This window comes from Dysidea avara, chromosome 8 (assembly GCF_963678975.1).
Source record: "Dysidea avara chromosome 8, odDysAvar1.4, whole genome shotgun sequence".
Classification (NCBI taxonomy): domain Eukaryota; kingdom Metazoa; phylum Porifera; class Demospongiae; order Dictyoceratida; family Dysideidae; genus Dysidea; species Dysidea avara.
The window spans coordinates 24,922,244-24,944,460 of NC_089279.1; the positions used below are offsets into that span (position 1 = coordinate 24,922,244).

Here is a 22,217-nt window from a genome sequence, read left to right on the forward strand (position 1 = left end):
TTACCATCACCTTTATTTGTAATTTATGTTGTTGTTTTGTTATTAATTTTGTCCTGTTGTTTGTGCATGGTTTTGGTCTTTTAGTGGGTTAACTATCATATGTTTTATTTTTATAATCTGGGAAGCACCCTTATAGTGCAGGCCTCGATGAAACCGGCCCTATCTTTGACAAATCAGATATAGTAGCTAACAATACTAATAAAATGAACTGGCATATAATATGGTTAGTGACATGAGGCATAACACATTGTCATCATTCAAGTACACTAGCTAGCTATAGAAGAACTTGTTGAACCACTTTGTACTATAGTCAGCAGTACTGCAATGAATACTGCTGCGTAGGGATCAGCCTATTTATTCCAGCATAATTTTGAGCATAGTTAATAGGTGCCAGAAAACATCAAGCATGATGCTAGCATAACAGACTTTCAATTTTCCAGCAAACTTTGTCTGTGGACCAGATATGCATGTATTTCATTGTATAAAGTGCTCATTACAATAGTCATTCATTCTGCAAGCACCTTTCACAGACTTATTCTAATTTGAGTGCATAAACCAATATTGCAAATTCTACAACTGGCCACTGTAACTGCCATTACCGAGTTTTAAAGCTAAAATATTAGGTAGCTATAATGACAACTTTTCATACGTTACTGTACAACATACATCAGCACAATGAAACATGATAATATAGAGCATAACTAGCTAGTATGAGAAAATTAGAGCAGTGTAGCATAGCATGATAGGTAAAATAAGGAGCATAATAGGCTGGTCCCTACTTAAATGTCAATTATGTTTTATGCATGGAAACAGCAGCCAGCCCAGCTACAGTGGAACCTCAGTTATCCGAACCCCTTGAGACCAGGGGTAGTCCATAAGTCTGAAAAGTCCATATCTCTGAAACTGTGTATAGTTAAATAGCTATATAACCTTAAAATAGCATAAAGAATTTTTTAAATATCAGAATTTTAAAAACCAATAACTACCCTAATAGAACAGTCACTACTCTAACAGAGCAGTCATTTCCGTAGTTCGGTTAACCGAGAATCCAGATAAGTGGGGTACGAGGTTCCACTGTACACTGAGGGCAGTGGTGATAGTTTTTGTGGTGAACTAGGGTGCGTGAGTACAGGAAAATACTAACTGTACAACTTTGTGGTGGCTAAAGTAGTCTGCTCATAGATTCTTACTTTGTACGGGTATGTTTTGTCTGGAATCAAGTGCCTATTGATATCTTGGGAATTGCAACCCGTACTGCCTTTCGCCATGCTGCATATAAACACTTCTGTGGCATTTTCTAAGTGATTTATTGTTAATGTTGTATTGCTTTCGTGTATTGGTATTTTGTTGTGTAATGTTGTCTTTGTTTTGTAATGTTGTATTTTGTAGTTATTTTTGTATTCTGGACAGTACCTTGTACAGGCTTACACCTTTTGTACTTGTCCTTCCCGGTCTGTGGTAAATTGATAATAATAATAATATATTATCTATGGTCTGCTTATTGCAAAACTTGTTAAGCGCCTCTAAAAATAATTGTCACAGACTAGTAGATAGCTATTCCGTGGAATATCTATGATTACAACTAGCTCTCGAACTAGACTAGCTATAGGTAGCTGAGTTAGATCTCTAGTAGTAAACGTAGCATTAGATCTGCTAGCTGGGCTAGTCAGGGCTACTCGGGGCTAGTGAAGATGATGAACTCATTAGTGTGTTTAGTACTAGTAGCGTCTGTAGCGATACACGCGGCGACGGACAATACTACACTGGAGAACCCCGGATATGATATTACCCCGTTGAAGGAACGCGTCATCTCTGATCAGGCGAAAAAAATGTTCAAAGAGAAAACTCTAATTAGTGCCAACCCAATCTGTCAAAGCGATGCTGCGACACTTTGCCCCGCCACATCTTCAGATAACTTATTATTACTACCATGCATGCAAATCCAAGCTGAGGTAAGGAGATAGAGTTATTGTGACCGACTTGACATTACTTCTTTGTGTTCAGAGGGTGTCCCCAATGTGTCACCAGGTTAGTAACGTCAGCTACTATCTAGCTACTCTACAGCTTGTGTTGTAGGTGTTATGGAAGTACAAGGTCTACCTTACGACAGTAGGTGGACCATTACTGACACACTGCGAGTCACCGGTATGTATGTTTGTGTGTATAGTAGACACATGTTCTTACACTTGTATGAGAGTCAATGGGGTAGTCACTACCAATAGTCTTGTAAAACCATTTGCAACTGGGATCAAGATTTTTGATTGACAAAAATGTGCCTTGATTGCTTGATTTCATCTGAAAAATGACCTTGCATGATTGCTTGACAATTTAACACATATTTTTGTAAATTCTCATTTTATTTTCGAGCTAACTTGATTGCCACTTCTAGAACTTCTTGATCACTTGATTCAGTGCAAATTTAACCTTTGGTCACTTGATTTGATTTTGATCTTGGTTGCAGATACTATTGGTAGTGACTGCCTCTTGAGTGTATATGCATACAATACATGGGATGTTGATTTGTACAAGCCTTATGATATTTTTTACTCCTTGTGTAGTTTCGTTGGATTCCAGGTTGTAAGAAAGCCAATCCTTATAATGGAGAGATGGTGGCGTGTATATTGGACAACAAAAAGAACATCACTGATAGAGATTGTCAACTGACATTGTTCCGTATGCAAAAAGTAATCTTCTCCGACCATAGGCTGATATATGGCTTCAACAAGGCCTGCGGACAAGATATCGTGGAGCTGAAGTGTGGAAGAGTTGAGAGAAATGAAACACTTGTAAGAAATTATAATAAAATGGCATACTGTTAATACAGTATACATACAGACAATGGGTTGTTATAAACCATGTTCTTGGGGACCTTGGTTTTTAAATAATTTGCAGTGTTTATACTCTAAATTTTATACTTAATACCTCAGCAAGTCATGGTGTCTGTAGTCTCATGTTTTCTCTGTCCAATTCCTCGCATGCTACTGTATATATATTAATTGTAAGAGCCTATGGAGAGGCTGGACTGACAGCTGACAATTCGTGCTACACGGAACATGCTAGTCTATAGTTACTAAGTTTAGAAACTTTGTGCAAACAGTAAAAGTAGCTTCACAATGAAGCGATCAGATTAAACAAGCAGCTCGACGAACGTGCTTCATGTGGCACACAAAAACAAAGTACTCCCATATAGCTGGAGGTGTGAAGAATAACTGACTTATGCTAAACAGGCCAGTTCTTTTTCAGGGTAGGCAGGTCAACATAAAGATTAGAGAGTACAGATATTCATGGCCTTGGTCAGTTAACTTATAACCTGTATGCCAATGTACGCATATGTACGTACCACTATGTATGTGAAGAAAAGTTTAACTTCTTCCTGTGGATGTGTATATGCATGTATTATACATACTCTTATTTTAACTGTATTACACTGGTATTTGATCAGGTGTTTGACACTGGGACTGGCCAGCAAGGATTGGTTGTGTCCTGTTTGGAGGATAATATCGACCATTTGAGTGCAGACTGCTTAAAACAAATTTACAAGAAGGAAGTGGTAGCAGCAGAAAGTATTGAGCTGGATGCTGCTCTGGCACAGGTTAGTGGTGTGTGTGTGTGTGTGCGTACGTGCGTGCGAGTGTGTGTGTGCGAGTGTGTGTGTGCGAGTGTGTGTGTGTGTGTGTGTGTGTGTGTGTGTGTGTGTGTGTGTGTGTGTGTGTGTGTGTGTGTGTGTGTGTGTGTGTGTGTGTGTGTGTGTGTGTGTGTGTGTGTGTAGTGTAGTGTACACGCTTCCATCCATGCATATGTACTATGTACTGTATGTGTGTACATACAGTAGTACCAAGCTAAGAATTCGTTATACTAACTATTCTATTGTATTATAAACTCTTGGTAGCACATGCATGCATCTTCATTGCACTTGCATATTTTACAACTTTTTTACCTGTGTATATCAATGAGTTTTTGAAAGACTATTTTTGGGGAGAGTTAATGTTTTCAAGAATCCATGCATGGAGGTTGTTTTTATTATTTTTCACACTGTACTACTGTGTATCATACAGGCCTGTCAACTAGAGGTCAGTGTGATGTGTAAGAGTATTCCTCCTGGTAAAGGAAACTTGTACCGTTGTCTCTTTGATCACATGAATGAGCCCACCATGAAATCCAAGGTATGTTGTGGAAGTGATATTCAGTTGTCCTTGTCTCGTATAGTGTACTATGTGGTGTTTATAGTGGACTTTTGGCCTATAGTGTCATCTATGAGCTATTGGTATAGCCTAGGAGGATTTCTCTGCTGTAGGCCCCTTAACTCTTGTTATTACATGTATTTATTCTTCATTGTTATTCAGTGTCGTAGACAGTTAATGAGAAGAGGTAAAGAAGAGTCACAGGATTACAGGATGGATTATAAGTTCACTACAGCCTGTAGTATGGCTATTAAGAGATACAACTGTGATAAAGAAGCTTACACTGAGGGGAGCTTTACAAAAACTGTCAACATCTTGCGGTGTCTTAACAACCTGGCAACTCAAGGTGTGTGTGTGTGTGCGTGTGTGCGTGTGTGCAGATGAGCAATATTTGTTGTGTGTACAGCTCATAAATAAGAACTAGCCGAATTAAATACTGACACACACACACACACACGCACGCACACACACGCACACACATGTGTATTTTAAAACTGTGCATGGTTGAATGTACTGATTTACAATTTAGTATTCCTGTACATATTTTCAGAAGGTGCACTTACTGATGACTGCAAGGCTGAGATGGCTACCATGGTAACACTATTGATGGGTAACTATCAGTTAGATATGACACTGGCTGCTGCTTGTGATGTTGATGTGGCTGATCATTGTACCATGGAGAAAAATACGAGACAGGGAGGTATTGTGTTGCCTCCATCAATTACTGTAGCTTGCTGTTGTGTGTATGTGACATGTGGTGCATACTGTACTAGTGCTGAAACAATCACTCGGTTATTTGACTATTTTGTCAGCATAACACTATTCAATTCATTAATACGCTATTCGAATAACCGTTAGCACTTTGTACACTGTATTCAGATGTAATAGCCAGCCTTGAAACTTAAGATTGTGAATGAAGTGATGTATAAAAATTCTATTTTAGAAAAGATAGGATGGCTTTTAGGCTTTACCTTGCTCCCTAACAAAAGGTTTCAGTACTTATTCAATAGAAGTATAAGCTTAAAGAATAATCGAATATTCGGTCATTTTGTTCACAACTATTCAAATAGTAAAAATTGCTGTTTGTTTCAGCACTAATACATGCTACACCACACACACACACACACACACACACACACACACACACACACACACACACACACACACACACGCACACACACACACACACGCACACACACACAACACACACAACACACACCACACACACAACACACACCACACACACACACACACACACACACACACAACCCACACCACACACGCACACGCAAACAAAGCCTACAACTGACTTTGTATTATTGCTATGTATGTGTGTGTTTCAGGAGGTGTTATTGCATGTTTGATGACTATGGAGAAAAAGATGCGTCTCTCTGATCCATGTTCTATTCATGTACGTACATACTGATGCTTAAGTAATGTATTGTACTTGTGGACTGTCAAGAGTTCATAAGCTGTACGTACAGTACAATAGTGTACAATTAGGACTGAAAGAGATATATATATATATATCCATATTATCTGGATATTGATTCACTATCCGGATAGTGATTTAAAGCAATCAGGTTAACTTCTAATAATTTAAGGTATTTTTATGTTAAACCTTCCTTTGATATGTACACTTTTAACATGACTACACTTAATTTTCATACAGGCTGTATGAATGTAATGTTTAATTTGTTTCTACTGTATTCTAAAGTACTAGTAAAACAAACATATTACAATAAAATATACAGTGTTTTTGATATCACTATCTGTAGGATATCCGGAAAGACTTTGTTCAGGATATCCAAATAGTGAAATGTGCTATCTGTTTCAGCCCTGGTGTACATGTACATGTACCTAAAACATATAAAGTAGTCAATTAGGTCTCAGCTTTAGTTAGTGTTGGAGCTGTTCGTTAAGCAAGAAAGTTACTCACACTGCCTGGAACCTCGCCTTAACTAGGGAGTCAAATACCCCTTGCTTCACAATGAGATCCAGGTGGGACTTACAATGAGATGTACTAGTCATGTCCCCAGCAAGATCCATCTGCCCTAAACCTATTTAGTGCACAGGTAGCCTGGTTTCACTCAGAAAACAATAGCAGCTATGTGTATTGTGTGTATAGTGTGTTTTTACTGGTATCACGTACTACAGATCCAACAGCTAGTAGCTGCAGCTCTTCCTACATTCACACAAGCTGTGGATCACATCACTCGGCAGAGATGTCAGACTTTGTACAAGGAGACATGTGGTGACCTTGTTAGTCAGCAGTAAGTTGAGTCACACCCCTCTTTGTTACTGGTGCAACCCTAGCCCCACCCCCAGGAGGTTTAGCTGCTTGATGGATCATGCTAATGATCAAGGTACTGATCCAATCTGTAGAAATCACCTGTTAACACTACAATACTTCCTAGCTCGGGACTATAGGTGAATGTGCATAACTTGTATACTTAACTTATACTACTAATACTGTTTTGCAACCATTACACTTTGACCATTCCTGAGCAATGACATGTGACGGTATATCTACACTCAATCTCCCTCTGAATTTGTAATTCAGTACCTCTCTTTTCTGAAAATAGTGCAACAAATCCATTTCTTTTACATGTCTTCAATAAAGTACTTGTTTGACCATGCTACAGCAATAAAAAAACATTATTTTAAATATATGTACAGTGCAATGCTGAAATTTTTTGCCATACAAGATTTTCAGGTTATTTTTAGTTCAACACAGAAATTTCTTGATCTACTATTGTATGTACTGTAATTGTACATTGCTTACTGTGTCAGGATGGATCAGCCGTTGCGAGATGCCTGTCAATATGAAGCCAATGAATTTTGTAGTCTGAACTACAAGCAAAGTTCAATGGAGTATCCTCCTGCCCGTGTACTGCACTGTCTCTACACCAGCTATTTGAATCCTGCCACCAAGGTGTGTGTGTGTGTATGCACAGTGTTTTTATGTAGTATATAGTCCATACATTATAGTTAAATTTAAGGCATATACTGTGGACCCTAGCACATAGCACACAACTCCGTGATATGTATGATTAATATGGTATAATTATGCATAGGATGAGATATCTCTCCAGTGTGTACATGAGGTTCAGAGAGTGATGTTGATCAGATCATCATCTGTTGATCTCAACCCTTACATTGAGAAGTCATGTATGGCAGACCTCAGCTTCTTCTGTGGAGTAGATACTGCTATACCTGGAGAGGTATGTATGTAATTCGTCCTTTCTCTGTATTGCTGTAGTTTAGCATTCCTTTGTGCATTTGTTTGTACAGTAGAACCTCCATTATCTGAACACCTGTGTGCATGTTCAATCATAAAAGTGTTCAGACAACTGAATTTGTTTGGATAAATGAAGCCCATTCATTTACATACAGAATTCTGTTCAGCTACTCTAATAAAACATACACTTACTCTTATAGAATGTTCACCTAATGGTGAAATACTCTAATAGAGCAGTCACTTATACTGTTCAAATAATTGAGGGTTCGGATAATTGGGATCTTACTGTATTGTAGTTTGTATTACAGCCTGCTATCACACTCTTGTAGGAGTTCAAGTGTCTACAGGAAAATATGGAAAATCTGAGTGATGAGTGTCATGATGCTATTGGTAGCTGGACTAAGATGGAATCACAAGTTAGTGTGATATCATTTAGTAACAATATGAACGTATGCATGTGTGAAAGGTCATGTTGTGTACATACTAAATGACACACACAGTTTACACAAACGACTCTCATGCATTCATGCACATGTATACATACTTGTATGTACATCAATGTATGCATATCTATAAAGATGCTGGCATGGTACCTGGAATCTACATATTTACTATAAACCACTCTTGTGGGGAAGTATCCAGTTCTGTACATGTAAAATCTGCAAAGTCTGGTGCATTCGCCTGTTTGTCATAGACATGTCTGTTGTATAACTCAAGTAATAGTATTTTTGTGTGCCTATATGCATATCATTACGTCTATTGTAGTTACACCAGTTTAGTAGGGCCACTTATGAAGTAGTGTCAATGTCACTTCTTGACAAGTAGACTATTTATGTATTGCTTGGACAGATGCATACCTGGTTTTAAAGAACTTTAGGGTGAAAGATCAAAGCAAAAATAGTGCTATATTTGCCATACAGAGCAGTTTACGTGGCCACAGTGCTATATTGCAGGTAGTTATAGCACTGTGCGTGGGCAGAAAAGAATTAGTTACACGACACCCGATCCAAAAATTGAGGCGACAAGGACGATTAAATGAAGAAGAAGCACCCCAGAACCAGAGTAAAAAGCACTACAGAGGGTCTTCAATGTACGTCCAATCATTATCCAGAGCGAAGTCAATTGTTTGAAGGCTCTTTGGTGAGTTTCAAATGGTTTTGCACATGCACTCCAGCTCCAACTAGGAAGTTCTTTAAATCAGTTAGAGCATGCATGCACTGCCTTGCTCGTGCCATGCAAAAAATATAGCACTCAAAGCTGTGGCTAAAACAAGTTGATGTTGTGCTACCTCTAAAAACCAGATGCCATGTAGCTAGGTAATTCATCTGGCTACTATGAATTAACCAACTATGTATTACTATTTTACAATAGGGTAGTTTTTGGTTGTACAATAATATTATAGTTAATTCTTGTATTTCCATGAAATTTTTGTAATTCGTTTAATTACATTGCTATGCACTGCTAAGGAAGCACTTGTTAAACAAACCGCTTTTACCAACATATTATGCACAGAAGTATCTTCTAAACTGTTTTATAGTTTGACTATTGTGTTTTTTCCCACAAATTCTCTTGACAAAGCCTCATAGCTGCTCTTCATTTTCGTTTTCTATAACTACCTAAAGGGATACGCCCCCTTTCAACTCGAAGCAGTAGGCTCTTCCTGGTAGTGTACGAGGCCTGCACCATTGTTTTTCAGTTGTTACACGCCTGAAAACCTCAAAGGGAAGGTAGTTTACAAAGCCTAAGAAAAGTCGTCACACCCGTATTTCAGTCTGCCGAAAAGAAACCACCTCAGAGCAAAGTTCACCTGTGCAGAACTTTAATACAGACTTCATTTTGCTTTTACTTCTTACATAAAAGCTGCTTTCACCATTATTTAACGATTTTGCTCACGTGGGTGCGTACAGACAAACATAGATAGGTAGATAGGTACACACACACACACTTTTACGAAAACAATTTCAGTAAACCAGGCCAGCTGTGGGCACGCGCCTGGTTTAAAAACTATTTTTTACAACTAGCCCAAACCTGAGATCAGGGGGAGGGATAGTAGTACATATGAACAAAATTTTCTTCTGTGTTTAAATTACATATTTGTGACTGAATTTGACAAAACAAGGCTTCGACGCACAAAACTTTGTTAGGAGATATGGCGATTTTAAGTAATCATTGTGTAATAACTTCCCAGTGCCTACAGCTGTGCAAGCAAAATTTGCACCAATTATTCATCTATTTACTAGCTATCAGTAAGTGGGTGTATTAATTTCTGATACCCAAATTTGCCCTGTTTTGGGCAGCTTTTTTCGAGCGGGTTATAATATCACAGGTGGCAGTAATAGAATATAGGGGTATAAAATGAAGTAAGAAGACGAATGGAATCCAGAGGCCAAGTTTGGGCCCTCCATGCCACCCCCCCCCCCCCCATGGCCCTCAAATCTCTCCAAATTGACTGAGAACACTATTGGCGAGCTCTCTGTGAAGTCCCAGCTCACCACATACCATTATCACAAAGCCATGGCCATTTATAATGGGGCCAATCTCCCACTCGTGGCTTGACAGAGTCAGAAGAAAGCTGCTACAGAAACCAGACTTGCCAGTCCTGAAGGAAGTAGTGTGGAATATGATAGTGTGTTAGACCGGCAATCCATTTCTGGTAAAAACGTAAGTTTGATTTTGTGTGTGTGGAAGCCTTGTTATATGAAATCCGGTCACATTTTGTGTTCTATTTTGTCACAATTGTTGTGTAGCAAAATGTCAGTAGCTAAAGGGAATGATTGAAGGGATTTCAGGGGAGTGTGGGAGCATATTTACCTATAGTTGAAACATAATTGTGGCAAGATTGAATCTGGAAGCAATTTGAGATAAGTGACTGAGACCTGGAACTAGGAAATAGTAAACAAACTTACAAACTAATTATTTAGATCAAACTGTTGTTTTATAAGATTTTAAGGCAATCATTTTATATTAATAGTGGACTATGAAAATGACCATAACTATAAGTTGGATCACAAGTGGAAAAATTGTGAAAATAGTAATCTCAAGACTGGACCTTGAGGTACTTTTAGTCAAATCCCTGTAAAAGGAGAGTGGCAGTGCTTTAACTAATACATACATATTAGTGTTGCACCAATATGACATTTTGTTGATAACCGATATTGGATAATATTTCCAAACCAATAAACTTAGCCGATCCGATATAATACTGCATGTCTATCCTTCAATGAATTTTACCACAGATTTGTTTATGAAGGACTAATTTAGCTTGTTTGTAGTGGTGGTAGTGCTACAACAATAGCTGACAGCACTTTTAAGCAGTAAAAACAACATTACAAAGCAGTAAAATGCTACCTATACAAAGTTTGGTGCACATGAGCATGTATTTTTAAACAGTACATATATCTGTATCTGCTGCTTTTTCTCTCATGGTGCCGATCCGATACCGATATACAAAAATACAGCCGATATATGGTTTTTCCGATAACCGATCCGATTATCGGTGCAACACTAATACATAATAGATATGACCAATAGTACTGTACTCAAAATTCAAACTGGTTTAGCTTGTCAAGACATTACCCATGCAGATTGTAACAGTCGGCCATTGGACATTTACCAACCAATTAGCTCAAAGGCTGCCTAATCATACAGTATGATAGTTACTGTATAGTAGGGTCCACAAAGGAGTAGGTGTGGCCCATGAATTAACATCACCCAAAAATCAGCCTTAATTTCCCAGACAACAACAAGGCAGTATTGGTTAGGTAAAATTAAGCCCAAACAAGCTTTCAGATCAACTCGAAACACTTTCAACAAGTTACTACAGAATTTTTTTTAAATTTATTCAACGGAATTTTCTACTGAATGACTAACTGACTGACTGACTATAACTGATGCCTTCAGACAAGCATAACTCGATAACAGCTAAGGCTACAGGCTTGATTTTTTTCACTGTTCAACGTCACTTCAGCCCGAGAAGTGCCTTTTGGCATACCGCAGTGCATACAATGCATTCTTCATGGACTTACTAGTGTCGTCCTTTGTGTCCTATTCATCTTTGCTGACAACAAAAGATGTTGATTTCGCGGTAGCACATGATGGCTTCCCTTCAAAACTTAAATTGTCCGCATTTTTCATAGTGGCTATTTTGATTGCAGAGGTGCTTTTCGAACAGTTCTTGATTCGTACTGTTGTGTAACAGGTTGAACATAGCTGACATAGGGTACTTCACTTTCAGACAATAATTAATATAATTGGGGCACGTCACCATTTCTTTCGGTATGTGTGGATTGAAGAGGTACTTTTTTTGATTGTGTAATGGGTTGGACATGGAAGAACCATCATTATTGATGAAAGTATGTACAAGTAAAAGATTAAATGCATGTGGGTCCTTGGTCAACATGTGACTACAAACAGAACCAAGCATGGAACCATTGTGGGCATGGCAAAGAAAGACAAAAAAAAACAACAACAACAACAACGACAACAAACAATTGAAAAAGAACAAGACAAACACCAATACAAAAATAATAAGTTACAATGTAAGTAAACATAACTGACAACAAAGCGTAATGGATAGTTCACTTTTTATACATACATACATACATGCATGCATACGTACATACATATATACATACATGCATACATACATACATACATACATACATACATACACACATACATACATACATACATACATACATACATACATACATACATACATACATACATACATACATACATACATACATACACACATACACACATACACACATACACACATACACACTTACACACATACACACATACATACATACATACATACATACATACATACATTCATACATACATATGGTACCAGTCTAATGTAACATCATCTTGCGCGAGTGATTGAAAAAAACTCGCTAAGGAAAGGACATGGTACCTATTTCGCTTGCTAGTATTCATCCCAAACGAAACAGAATGAATACTCATGAGTGTAATGGGTGCCACGCCCTTTAATTAGTAAGTTTTTTAATCACTCGCACTCTAGTAAGACGACATTACATTTGAGTGGTACTGCCGCTGATCATTTCTCTCAAGTGATTTTATGGTTTGAAAAGACATATTTATACAACAAATATTGTGACGTAATTTCCTATATTATGTAATAATATAATATGATGTAATAATAATAATGATAAAATCATTCAGTTCATGACACTCCCAGGGGAGACGCAAAAGAAGACTCCAGTAATTTCATAATAATCACGTAATAGTCTAGATATTCTGTTTCTTGCTTCAACAGCTGCAGCTCTCTTTATTGGCGTTGATGAATCTTCTACGTTACTGTCAGATAATTCTTCCTTGTCTTCCTTGTTAGGGGTGATTGATTTAATTTCAAGGGGATATAAATAATTAATCGATCTTTCTAAAATGTTCTTGTTGGGTAACTTGACTTTTGCTGCTAGAATTTGAGAGTCCCTGCCTCGAATCAACTCAGTTACTTTAGCCAACTTCCACATCCTGCGTGGAAGGTCATCGTCTCTTAGAATTACAATCTCTCCAATTTCTGGTGTTCTACGTACTTGACTTTTTGGACCTCTATGTTCAAGTGGAAGTGTTTCTCTTAAGGTAAGCAAGTAACCTTTCCTCCATTCTCTCCTTAACAATTGTAATTGCTTCTGGTTTCTTCTCCAATACTGTAACAAACTTTGTGCAGAATCCAATGTTGGAATATATTCAGTATCATCATATTAGTCTTCAATAGCAAAGGGTATAGTATTATTGAAACTTCCTATCAAGAAATGTGATGGTGTGAGAACAAAATTAGATTTAAATTCTTCATATATGTATGTCAAAGGATGTGTGTTTATGATGGCTTCAACTTCAGTAAGCAATGTCATTAGTTTATCCCAATACAACACTTGTCGATTCATCCCCTTTCTCAAAGCTTTCTTGACGACACCAACTAAAACGTTCATAGAAGCCACCTTGCCATGGTGACAGTGCGGTAGTAAATTTCCACTGAATTCCCTCATAAGAAAAGAAACTTAATAATGCTTCATCTCTATAAACTTTCATCCATTGCTGGTCCAGAGCAGTCTTCACTAGACAAAATTGAGGGGCATTATCAGAGATAATACAAGTTGGTTTACTCCTTCTGGCTATAAATCTTCTTAAACAGTCAAGGAAGAGTTGAGCAGGTAATCCTTTAACCAATTCCAAATGGATTGCCCGAACAGTCATACATGTGAACAAACAAATCCACATTTTCTGTGTGACGTTCCCTTCTTTCACATGTAAAGGCCCAAGGTAATCTAGTCCAACATACTTAAATGGCTCTGAAACCGAGACCCTCTCCTTTGGCCAAGGAGGCATAGGTGGCAAGCAAATTGATGGACCACTGTGACGTTTGCATACCACACACTGATACAGAATACGCCTAACCTCCGCCCTCCCTTGAAGGATCCAGTACTCTTGTCTTAACTGATTTAAAGTGTGTGCAATCCCAGCATGAATCAAACGTCCATGAACTTCTAATACCAGTAGCCAAGTGAAATAATTATCACGAGGTAACAACTTGGGATGCTTTGTTTCCTCCTCAATATCAGCATTATTATATCTGCCACTACAACGTAATATCTCAAATTCATCTAACTGAAGTCCAAGCTGTTTTTGTAAACAGTGACATTTCTTGTTCTTGGCAGCAATGAAAACATCTTTAAACCTGCAGTGCTGAATAAAATAAACATACAACAGTTATGTCATCCTAATATCAAGCCTTGTGATTGGGCCATTATCAGATAACACTCTGAAAAGAGTAACCAATAAACTGAATTTTTGACACTTCTTTCTAGTCTCTTCTTGTAATTTCTTCCAAACTTTGATTTTAATAAATCTCAGCACATAAACCGATATTCTTAACAATTTTCTTACAGAAGAACAATTCAGTATGTTTGAGCCAAACAAAAACACTTTGTCAGTTCTATTAACTCCAGCCACACCAATAACTTCAACACTAGGTTTGGATTTTCTTGCTTCCTCTAAGCTTTCTGATGTAATTTCAGGTAAGTTCCAAGCCGGCCATGATAATTGATTGTCTCCCAACCAAGAAGGACCATGCCACCATAATGGACATTTGTCAATCTCACCAACTGATAATCCACGGGTTGCCAAATCAGCTGGATTATCATTTGAAGCAATAAAACGAAATTTGAATTCTCTGTTTAGTTTGATTTCCTTCAGTCGGTTCTCAACAAACACTGACAATGGTTTTGGTATTTTTAACCAATGTAGCACACACTGGGAGTCAGTCCAAATTATCCTCTCAGATATAGCCATTCTTAGTTCAGCAGCAACAAAATTTGCAGCTCTAGTACCAATCAAAACAGCTAATAACTCAAGACGAGGTATAGTAAATTTCTTTAACTTCTTAGACTTTCCTGTTGGAACAAGTCGTACCTTTGAGAATATAAGGTTTGTTTGAATATTACTACCATCTACAATTCTCAAATAAACCGTTGTAGCATAGCAAACCATAGACGCATCACAAAATACCAATAACTGACAAACTCCTCCATTCTGATTACCCACAAACCGGGGAATGCTTAAACAAGGGATAGAGGTAAGCACACTAAGAACTCGATTCCAATCCTTAACAAGATTATCAGGTAAGGGATCATCCCATGATATGTCTTACTTCCATAACGTTTGTAAGAATACTCTACCATAGTATGTAACGGGGGTGATAAGCCCAAGTGGGTCAAAGATCCTTGCAACAATATGTAAGACATCACTTTTTGTCACAAAATTACTAGATGGTGCCTTACCCACTCCTGACATATGTAGTACATCACTTATCTTATTCCACTTTAATCCAAACACCTTTAGTTCATCACTCACAACATTTACCCGTTCCTCAACTGACAGTCCATTCAAGAATTCATTGGAATTAGAATTCCATTCTCTAAGATTCATGGAGGTTCTCCTAAATATCGACTTTGCTTGCTGATATACAATAAAGGCTTCTTCACTAGACTTAACCCCGATTAACAAATTGTCTACATAAATATTGTTCATTATCTTCATAGCAAGTGGTGTCCCCTCTTTCTGTAAATGATACTTCAATGTAGCAGCAAGTAGAAATGGGCTACAGGTTAGTCCAAATGGTACTCTACAGAAATGATACACAATTAAATTGTCATCATTAACAGGTCTATCTAAATGTTTCAGCCACAAAAAATGTGTAACATCACGCTCAAATTCTTGTATACCAATCTGCAAAAATTCCTTTTCTATATCTGCAAGAACGACAATCCAATGTAATCTGAATCTTATTAGTAACCCAATCAAGTCAGGTAGTATAGTGGGACCATGGTGTAAACATTCATTTAAGCTGTTTGAATTTCTCTGAACCTTGGCTGACGCATCATAAACAATGCAAACTTTTGTGGTAGCTTTTGATGGCGTCAGGACTGGGTGGTGGGGCAAGTAATGGCTCCTTGTACCATTCGAGGTGAAATTATCAGCTGTCTCTATAATTCCTTTGTGTACTTGTCGGTTGATTATGTTGCTATATTTCTGTAGGAGCTCTGGGTCATGCTGAAGACGATTGACCAATGACTTCAACCGCTTTAACACCAACATATAGTTGGCATCCAAACAGAATTGTTGTTGTTTCCATGGCCACACAGCTTGGTATCTTCCATCACTAACTTAATATTCTCACAAAACTTATGAAGAGTCTCATCATCGTTATCTGGAGTTAAGGGATCCCTGATTCCAATAATCTCCAGAGACCATAAACTCTCTAAGGATGGTTTACTCACAACTGAAGAATCAGACAAACAACACAACTCAGATAAACCACAACACGATTCTGCTAAATGTTTATCGATATCAAAGGTCACAAACATTATATGTACAGTACTGGCAGAACAATCAGTACTATGGTACCTTCCTGTAATAATATATCCAAGTTTTGAAGACAACATGAACATACCCGAGGGTAGAGTTACCTTATCACTGCCAATTATACCCCAGAAAAAATCAGCTCCAATTAAGATATCTACGGAGGTAGTCTCTGTTACATTTGGGATTGTATCAGCCAACTGATACTGGGGTATTAACTTCAAAAACTCCACATCTTTCTGTAATAACGGACTTCTGTGGATAAATCCGGTGATCCGACTAAGGACATTGGCTGACAACGACAATCATGATCCATCCTTAGCTTTCATCTTGAAATTCACAACATGAGTATCAATCTCTCTCATCTTCTCAGCACCAAATGTGGAAACTGAAAGGTGTTCTCTCTGACAGAACTGTAATTTCAATTGTTGTGCCAACTTGGTTGTCATAAAAATTCTTTGACTGGCACTGTCTAGAAGTACACGGGAATTGATTAAAGTCTGACCATCAGAACTAAAAATGGGAACAACCGCAGTTTGCAAGAGAACTCTTTCACCCGACGCCAATAAACTCTCCGTGGCATAAGTTAAATGATCATCTTTCAGTTGTACCTCCTCAGACAATCTACTATCAGGTGGTAAAGAGGTGACGCCATTAGAGTCAGTGCTACAAAAGGCCTCAGCATTATCATTATTAGAAATCTTCTCTGGAAATTTGACAGGACACAAACATCTGTTATGGTAACCCTGTTTCCCACAGTGATCACAACAACGTTTCTTTAGACTAGGGCAATTTTTTAAATAATGACCAGTTTTTAAACAAACAAAACAACGCCCTTGTTCAGTCAATCTTTTCTTTCTATCTGTTAAGCTTACATACTCATTACATTGATCATTGTAATAGCTGCCAGAACAAAAGATGCATGGCCTCATAACCCTTCTTCCACTGACACTACTAAAAACCTCCACAGAGTTAACTTGAGGTTGGCGACCCTTTCCATTATAAACAGGTGGTAATTGACCCGGAAAACAACCTGTGTTATGTGTTTGACTTGTAAACTGACCTTGACCCTTTCCATTATAAACAGGTGGCAATTGACCAGAGTAACGATAAACGTTCTCCTGAATTCTGATATATTGTAAAATAGCTGTCCTTAGGTCTTCCGTATTCCACCCTTTGGTGGGTTGTTTGGATTCTTCTAATTTAACAATAACCTCAGATGGAAATTTAGAAAGAACCAACTTTATTAATATTCTCTGGTTGTTAATAGCTTCTCCTTGGGCTTCTAATTGTCTTAAAACCTTTTCTATAGATTGATAAGTTTGGCGAACTTCTGTAAATTTGTTACACGACTTTGGGAGGCTCTGCAATTTTGCATATAATGACTCTATTATTACTTCCTCCTGACCAAATTGTTCTTTCAACAAAGCCACTGCATCATCATAATTATCATCACATATTGAAATGCCTGGAATGGCTGCTGCTGCAGCACCCTTTAACACACTCTTCAAATAATTAAACTTACAAGCCTTTGAAATATTTTGCTCATCTACACACGTTTTGAACATATCCCAGAACTCAGTCCATTGTTGTACATTTCCTTCAAAATTCGGCAGCTGTATTTTGGGTAAATTGACCTTAACAACACTGGTCAAATTTTGACTGCGACTTGAGAGATTTGAGTGGGTATTTACCAAGGACGAATCGAAAGCAGGTTGGTGAAGCCTTTCCTTTTGCTCGTGGAATTCCTTTTGTTCATACCTTTGCTTTACGCATTTAAGTCTCCCTTTTAAATAAGCTATAACCTCACCCGCTGCTATCAGAGCCTCTACATATCCCTCTGGACCTTCTGCGGCTTGTGCATGCTCTTCTTCTTCAGTGATCTTTCGTTCACCTTTCACTTCTTTCAGCAGCGTTGCCCACTCTCAGTTGCATTTCTCTAAAATTAAAACATTGTTACTTATACGTTCAATATACTCTTCTACTGTTGCTTCTTCATCTTCTATCATTTCTTCGTTTATCGGCGACCCCATAAACTTCTCGACATCCTTGAAGTAGTCGAATAGCCTCTTCTTTGTCGGTGCAAGTAGTTTCCTCATCGGTCCAGACATCCCTCAGTAGCTGGACGAGGAAGACCCTGCTCACTGCGCCACGTGTCGCGAACGAAGAAGAACGGACAAATTGCAACTGCTGATCATTTTTCTCAAGTGATTTTATGGTTTGAAAAGACATATTTATACAACAAATATTGTGACGTAATTTCCTATATTATGTAATAATATAGTATGATGTAATGTACTGTAGGTATACATGAGTTATGCTAGTTTGCATGTACTAACATGTATTATGATGTTTGTACAGAACATTGAAATGAATCAGCCACTTTTTAGAGCCTGTAGAAACATGATCAAGAAATATTGCGAGGTGAGGACAGTCTGTACATGCATATATACACCCCAGGACCCTCTCTATATTTGTTGGGTAGTTACTTACCTGTATATTGTTGTTCTTACATGTAATTTGGTCAGGTGATGCATACTACCATACTTCATATTCCCACTATACATACATAGTTGCAGTTTAGCCTAAGTCATTTAGAGATACTGATATTCTTGTACCGTAGTCAGACTGGAACCCCTTAAAAGAACACCTGGGCTTCTTGACAATTTGGACACTTGTCCAACACTAAACATCTATTTTTAAATATATATATATATATTTTTTTTTTTTTTTTTTGATTAGGAGTTTCCAAGAGGAAGTGGAGAGATCATACACTGTCTAGCTTCTGTTAAGAATGTGTTTGATTTTAGTGAACAATGTCGCAAAGAAGTGACTGACTATCAAACGGTACTGATATATCATACTGTGTCAATGTAGTTATACTAGTATATTAAAAATTATAAATTTAAAAATAAAGTAGGAATCCAAGCGATAAAAGTAGTGAAACAAGAGAAGAACAATGGTAGCTATTACAGTATAGCTCGGTGGGAAATCCCTACTTTGGCATGGTATAGCCATTATTTTGTGTTCAATGCCAAAGTAGGAATTTCCCACTGAACTATGCTGTAATAGCTACCATCGTTCTTCTCTTGTTTCACTACTTTTTATCGCTTGGATTCCTACTTTATTTTTAAATTTATAATTTTTAATATACTAGTTTGTTTAATTTTTTTGTTAAGGCATACAGCTAGCTATAAACATGTGACTGTTCTATTAGGGTGACTGCTGTGTTAGAGTATCTCAAGGCAGCCTGCAAGATGTGCGCTTGCCCAAAAAGGGGCGTGGTATCGATCGATTATAGAGTATGTCGAATCAGCCTTCCAAATTGAAGGTGTGTGGTCATTGAAATACAGTGCAAAAGGGGTGTGTCATCATGGTTTCAATCGATAGATCGATAATGCGTACAATGAAGAATAGGCGTGATCTTGTGACCTATCGTGAAGCTATCTAGCTAGTACCAGTACCTCCGTACAGTACCCTCCGTCATACATTATATCAGTAAGGAATATAATCTATTCCTCTGTACAGTAGCGTAGTCTATGCGCCTTAAATAATCTTGCGGCGTCTATTACGCTGCTTAAAGAAAGTGTTGATACAGAAAATTTACGCCTCGACATGGTTTTGTTGGATGAAGAAGAAGACAAGCAGCCTGATTGAAGATAAAAGAAAAGACAAGGCGCAGAGGGCACACACTCGTCGGAACCCCAAAAGGCACGTCCCACTGGTGAGTTTGCTATTGTTGCGTAAAATGGTGGCTGTGCACTGCTTCGTTTGGCCTCTAGGCTTGCGACTGTGATCAGTCAGGCAGTCAGGCAGTCAGTCTAAAATTCAAAGTTTTGGTGATTTTTAAAATTCTGTATCCGGCCACCTGTAAGAGTTTTGTTGTATTTAATGCTGTTTTATATATTATATGGACTAGTACTATTCCGTAAAGGTGATTTTCGTCTTGTAAGATATCTCTAGGATGATTTTTAAAGGCGCGATTTTGGGCGGCGCGCGAAAAATCCACATGGATTCCTACTTAAACGGTACGACCGTACCGTTTGATACTGTGACCACTATTAACAAATATCTGGGAAAAGTGTTGCAGCCACTATTCAAAAGTGCCCATTATTTGTTGTATTATCATATATACTACAAAAGTTTAGCGTGACTAAACTTTATTTGCCATTGTTCAATATTGGCTGGGTGGTAAACTTGCCAAACTTTTTATCTGCCAACCTGCTTCATACTGTATGCTGATTCACCAAACTTAAACTTAAGTCACACCAAACTTAAGTCACACCAAACTTAAGTCACATCAAACTTAAGTCACACCAAACTTTCATTGTTTATACATAATTAAAGGTGCTGCAAATAATAAGGTTTCTAGACTGACTGTTCAATTACAATACTCTAACGGTACTTTGCTATGTTTTAGTGGAATATAGACTGGATATACAAGTGAACATTTAATCACTAATTCCATCGTGTTGGATATGACTGAAGTAGAGATTAAATGTCCACTTGTATATCTACAGGTATGGGACCTCCCTTGTTTCACTACATTAGGTTAAAGTTTCTAATTTTTCACTACACTTGTAGTTGTTATCCTATTTTATGGTGAAAGAGTCACAAAATTACAATTTTGTTTGACCAAATGTGTAAGATGTTTGCATTAAATTGTGGTGGCTGAACAATATCTTAAACTAAATTGTTTGTGTTAATTGTTACAGACTATTCTACAAAAGTATGAATATGATCCAGCATTCATCCAGGCTTGTGGTCATGATGCTCACACGTTGTGTGACATTGAGAAAACCAAGTGAGTGTTGTTGTTACTAGAGTTTGACCATGTATGGTTGATGCTACACACTATGCAACACACACACACACACACACACACACACACACACACACACACACACACACACACATACACACACATACACACACACACACGCGCGCATGCGTGCGTGCGTGCACATACACTGCACTTTCCATTGGGAGTTTTGATAATTTTTTATAGAAATGAATTAATGGAATGTTTGAAAAGAAATTCTGTTGACTTACCAACAGCTTGTCGTGCTATCATAAGGGAAGAGCAACTTGAACAGGTTTGTGTGTCCGTGTCCGTGTGTGTGTGTGTGTGTGTGTGTGCGTGTGTACGGTAGTGCTGTATAGTATTGATCATGAAAATTTGCCTCTTTTATGGCACCTTGGCAGAATTGTTGTAGTTATGTACAGTATATAATGAAGACCAAAATGCTTTCAGGACAACTTAAAACACTTCCAAAAGTTGCTGTTAAATTTTTATCAAGTGGAATTTTCTACTGACTGATTGTCTGACTAATACCTTCGTAACTCTATAACAGCTAAGGCTATAGGCTTTATTTTTCACTGTTAGACATTGTTTCAGCCTGACTGGTGCCTTGTAATGTGACACACACAGTATGTGTAATGCACACATCACAGACTTACCTTTTGTCCTCCTTTGTGCCCATTTCTTTTCACTTGTCAATTTGTAGTAGCACACCATGTGTTCATGTTTCCTATCACAATGAAATTGTTTGTAATTTTATTTACCATGCCTACATCAATTGAAATAAGCATATTAGATGTAAACATATCGTTGTTTGCGTGGAGATAAATTGTGACTGGTTTTGACAAAACCAAGCTTCCACACACATACACATATATTCATATTTATGATTTCAAAGGACGTACACAACTCAATGTAGGAGTATGCCATCAGTATGAAATTTTGAACTGTTGTTTTATAATGGTATAGAGGAATAGTGTAAATATTTTAGGCCAATTGAAGGGGTCAGTGGAAAAGGGGGTAACCCACAATTGAAAAATAAGATGAGTGTATAGTGGACATTAAACAGAATTTTCCTACATTCCTGAATTTACTGTAGACTAAT

General features: G+C 37.8%; 1 protein-coding gene across 1 annotated transcript; it reads left to right on the forward strand.

Annotated features, from left to right (window-relative positions):
- Nucleotides 1-1,522: 1,522 nt before the first annotated feature.
- LOC136264877 (Golgi apparatus protein 1-like) lies at nt 1,523-22,058 on the forward strand. Its single transcript, XM_066059640.1, has 19 exons — nt 1,523-1,952; nt 2,005-2,028; nt 2,077-2,145; nt 2,559-2,786; nt 3,443-3,592; nt 4,056-4,163; nt 4,344-4,527; nt 4,732-4,881; nt 5,525-5,592; nt 6,339-6,454; nt 6,498-6,611; nt 6,975-7,116; nt 7,259-7,405; nt 7,752-7,838; nt 18,673-18,735; nt 19,054-19,158; nt 21,027-21,115; nt 21,320-21,407; nt 22,032-22,058. The coding sequence occupies exons 1-19, from the start codon at nt 1,692-1,694 to the stop codon at nt 22,056-22,058; spliced, it is 2,220 nt and encodes a 739-aa protein (XP_065915712.1). The 5' UTR covers nt 1,523-1,691.
- Nucleotides 22,059-22,217: the final 159 nt, after the last annotated feature.